The sequence below is a fragment of the Echinops telfairi genome, unplaced genomic scaffold, assembly GCF_000313985.2.
Source record: "Echinops telfairi isolate 266 unplaced genomic scaffold, ASM31398v2 ScPeMD7_7420;HRSCAF=8458, whole genome shotgun sequence".
In the NCBI taxonomy this organism is placed as follows: domain Eukaryota; kingdom Metazoa; phylum Chordata; class Mammalia; order Afrosoricida; family Tenrecidae; genus Echinops; species Echinops telfairi.
In genome coordinates, this window is record NW_022111320.1 from 17,038,556 (window position 1) to 17,042,234 (window position 3,679).

The 3,679-nt window shown below is 38.2% G+C and overlaps 1 protein-coding gene across 1 annotated transcript in view; it reads left to right on the plus strand.

The window, feature by feature from the left end:
• Positions 1-3,679, plus strand: part of PRKCI (protein kinase C iota) — an 83,417-nt gene that overhangs the window by 47,959 nt on the left and 31,779 nt on the right. The window contains exons 9-11 of the mRNA XM_030887653.2: positions 975-1,151; positions 1,562-1,659; positions 2,514-2,600. Coding sequence (XP_030743513.1) covers positions 975-1,151; positions 1,562-1,659; positions 2,514-2,600 — 362 coding nt within the window. The remainder of the gene's footprint in view (positions 1-974; positions 1,152-1,561; positions 1,660-2,513; positions 2,601-3,679) is intronic.

The following is a 3,679-nucleotide window of genomic DNA, read 5'->3' on the forward strand; positions in this document are numbered from 1 at the left end:
ATTCACCATACTGTACAGTCATCACTGTTTTCTAAGTTTTTCATCCCTCCCTAAAGAAAAACCTAGTATATATTATGCAGTAATCCTTCCCCCTCCCATCCACCCTGCTAAAAAACTTCTTGTTAAGAACTTCTGTCTCTACGCATTTTCCTATTCTGGATATTTCATTTTAGTGGGGCCATATGGTATGTACTTAATGTGTAGCTTACTTTTCTTTTAATTGTGGTAAATATACATGTAACAAAGCATTTGCCCTATCAACAATTTTACAATCCTACCACCCATCATTGAGCATAGTGTTTTCAAAGTTCATCCGCATATAGTATGTATTAGAACTTCATTTCCTTCATGGCTGAATTATTTTCAGTCTTTTCTATAAACATCCAGAAGTTTAGGTTTCCAGTTGTCAGTGTTGTAAGGTTGGATTTGTCATCTCCAAATGCCTTGGTCTTCTGTGGAAAATAATAGCTTCCATTTGCTGAACTGTCTGTCCTGTGCTTGTTTTCTGCCTATCACCTATAAAAATGTGTCCTCTCACTGGCTGATTTCATGTTACGCTTCCAGCAGACTTCCATCTGGATGCCCCATTGTCACTTCTAAATTAGCTTATTATCTAAGACCATCTCTGTCAATCGTTCCCTACCCCACACTTTATTTTTCATAACAGTACCACACTCTCCCAGCACTTAAAGTTTGTGTCGTATTTTTTTTATTGAAGTATCTCCATTACCCACAAACATTTTTTTTTTCTCCCTCCTCCTCCTGATCACCACTGCTTTGCCCTAAACTCACAAACTTTTCCTGCCTCTATATAGTTATATTATACGGTCTGGAATGATGCAGGAAAAGAATTCTTAAGAGCTCAAATCAGACAATATTTTAAAATCACAATAGGCATAACTATGAGTTAGAAATACATTGCATTATGTGGAATACTTCCAAGCACAACTCTTTGCTATAAATATTCTCTACAGGCAATGAACACCAGAGAAAGTGGCAAAGCTTCATCCAGTTTAGGACTTCAAGATTTTGATTTGCTCCGGGTAATAGGAAGAGGAAGTTATGCCAAAGTACTACTGGTTCGATTAAAAAAAACAGATCGTATTTATGCAATGAAAGTTGTGAAAAAAGAGCTTGTCAATGATGATGAGGTAAGCACAGCGAGGTGTTCCTACAGCTAAACTCGGTCTGTCTTCCAGGCCCAGGCTTCATTGTTTTAGTGTATGCTTCTAAACATGTGCTTCAAAACACTGTAAGAGATATTTATTATAGCTTATTTTGGTTTTGTTCTTATATCTTTTAAAAACAAAAATCAAACCATATCAGGAGAAAGCATACTTGAGTGGTATGAAATTTTTCTAGGTAATGTCATTATAGTGAAAGATTTACTTTGATTTATTGGAAATGCTAGAGGTATATATCTTTTCGTATGTCATGATTAGTAATTGTTTGGTATTAACCTAGTTGGTAATACTTACGGGATGATTCCCTTGCTAAGAACACATACATTGGGCTATGATTTCTGTTAGATGTCACTTATTTCTCTCATATTTTAAAATAGGATATTGACTGGGTGCAGACAGAAAAGCACGTTTTTGAGCAGGCGTCCAATCATCCTTTCCTTGTTGGGCTACATTCTTGCTTTCAGACGGAAAGCAGGTAAGATGGAAGCACAAGGGCACGATTGCTGGACTTTGCACATCGGTATATTCCACTAACAAAACCCTTTCTCCTGATTTGTGGAGTAGAAGTCATGGAGAAAGACAGACAATGCTGTATTTATAACTTCCGGCAGCTCTGTTCAGTCAGTGACATGGATAAGCATGGAAAGCATCAGGAAATCGCTTGCTTTAGGCAACAATAAAATGTAGCCAGATCATGATTATGACAATAGCAATGTAGTCTTTAAAGTAACCTGGGGTTTGTTTTAGGATTTATGGTTTCTCTGGAATTTCACTGCAGGAGCCCTGGTGGCACGGTGCGTTAAGACTAGGACTGCGAACCACAAGGTCAGCTGTTTGAACCGAACCCCAAGAGAAAGATGAGCCTTCCTGCTCCTGTAGGCATTTGCAGCCTCAAAACCCTCGGGCAGTTCTCTGTCTTTAGGGCCAGTCACTATGAGTCAGAATTGACTCCATAGCAGTGAGAGTTTGGAGAGTTTCACTGAGGTGGGGAAGAAGGAGATTAGAACTTCTTTATCTTGGGCGACAGCTGACAATTATTTATCTTATCAATGCTAACATTGGGGTGAGAGAGATTATGGTGTGCAAGCAGTACGACTTTAGAATAGATAGAAGTTACAGAATTACTATCACGTGGGTTTACTTTTCCTTTTTGCTAAGATTAAACAGCTTACTATTCCCACCACTTTTGCTTCTTCTCAATTTCTGCTGTTTATGAAGCATGTAGAATGCTCTCTCTGTCATGGCTGATTTCTGAAGGGGTTAAATTTGCAAGTTGATGCTACCTTATTTTGGGACTCTTGGCTGCATGGGTTCTCTCTTGTGTTTTAGGTTGTTCTTTGTTATAGAATATGTAAATGGAGGAGATTTAATGTTTCATATGCAGCGACAAAGAAAACTTCCTGAAGAACATGCCAGGTAAAAAACTTTTTTGTTGCTAATTTGCTTGTCTTGGATTGGGTGCAGGGGCGACTTTTATTTGTCAGTGGTTGAAAACAGTAGATATTTATTTTGATAGTAGTTAAATTTTTCTAAGTGGAGATTGAGCTAAAAGTTAACTTTATAACATAATACGTACTGGTGGCACTGTCAGAAAAGCATTGGACTGCCAACTGTGGAGTTGATTATTCAAACCCATCAGGCACTTGAAGGAGAAAGATGAGGCTTTCCACTCCTGTGATGATTTACAGCCTCAGAAACTCTGTATAAGGTCACTGTGAGTCAGAATTGACTTAAGGGCACTGGGTTTGATGTTTATTATATATTAATAATTGTCACATTATGTGTTATAATAGTAAAGAAACCGTGCTATTTCTTATCAAAAAGGTAATAAATCTTTTTAATCTCATAAATATGTATAAACCTCCCTCATCAAAGCCCACACTTTTTTCTGTTTAATTATATTCATTGTTTATTTCTCAAATAATTGCCATTCACAGCAAACAGATGATATTTTGAATTAAGAACATAGCCAATAGTTGGCCCTGCTTTGTTAGTTGGCTTGGGGAGGGGAGGGCTTTGTTCTTGCTCTGTTAAATCGCCATGCTGGTTTTATCCCTCTTTACTTTTCCAGGAGCCAGAGCACAGACTAGAGGCTGAAGCTGACCTGATCATAGAATTAATTAGCTAGGTGGTGTGCATATGTACCTCTGTGGCAATAAGCCAGCAGTGTCCCTAAAATGTTTTTAAAAGAAGTTTCATTGGCATATTAATTTGTACACTTGATAGCAGGCGTCCTCAAACTATGGCCCGCGGGCCACATGCGGCCCGCTGAGGACAGTGTGCATAGGAATTTGTTCATAGGTTGTTGTTTTTTTTAGACTATAGTCCGGCCCTCCAACGGGTCTAAGGGACAGTGAACTGACCCCCTGTTTGAAAAGTTTGAGGACCCCTACTTTATAGCAAAGTTAACATTTTCTATAATTTTGTTCAGTTTCCTTTTTATTATTTAGGGCAAAATTCCTGGTTATCAACTAGTAAGCTGGTGACAGCTTTTT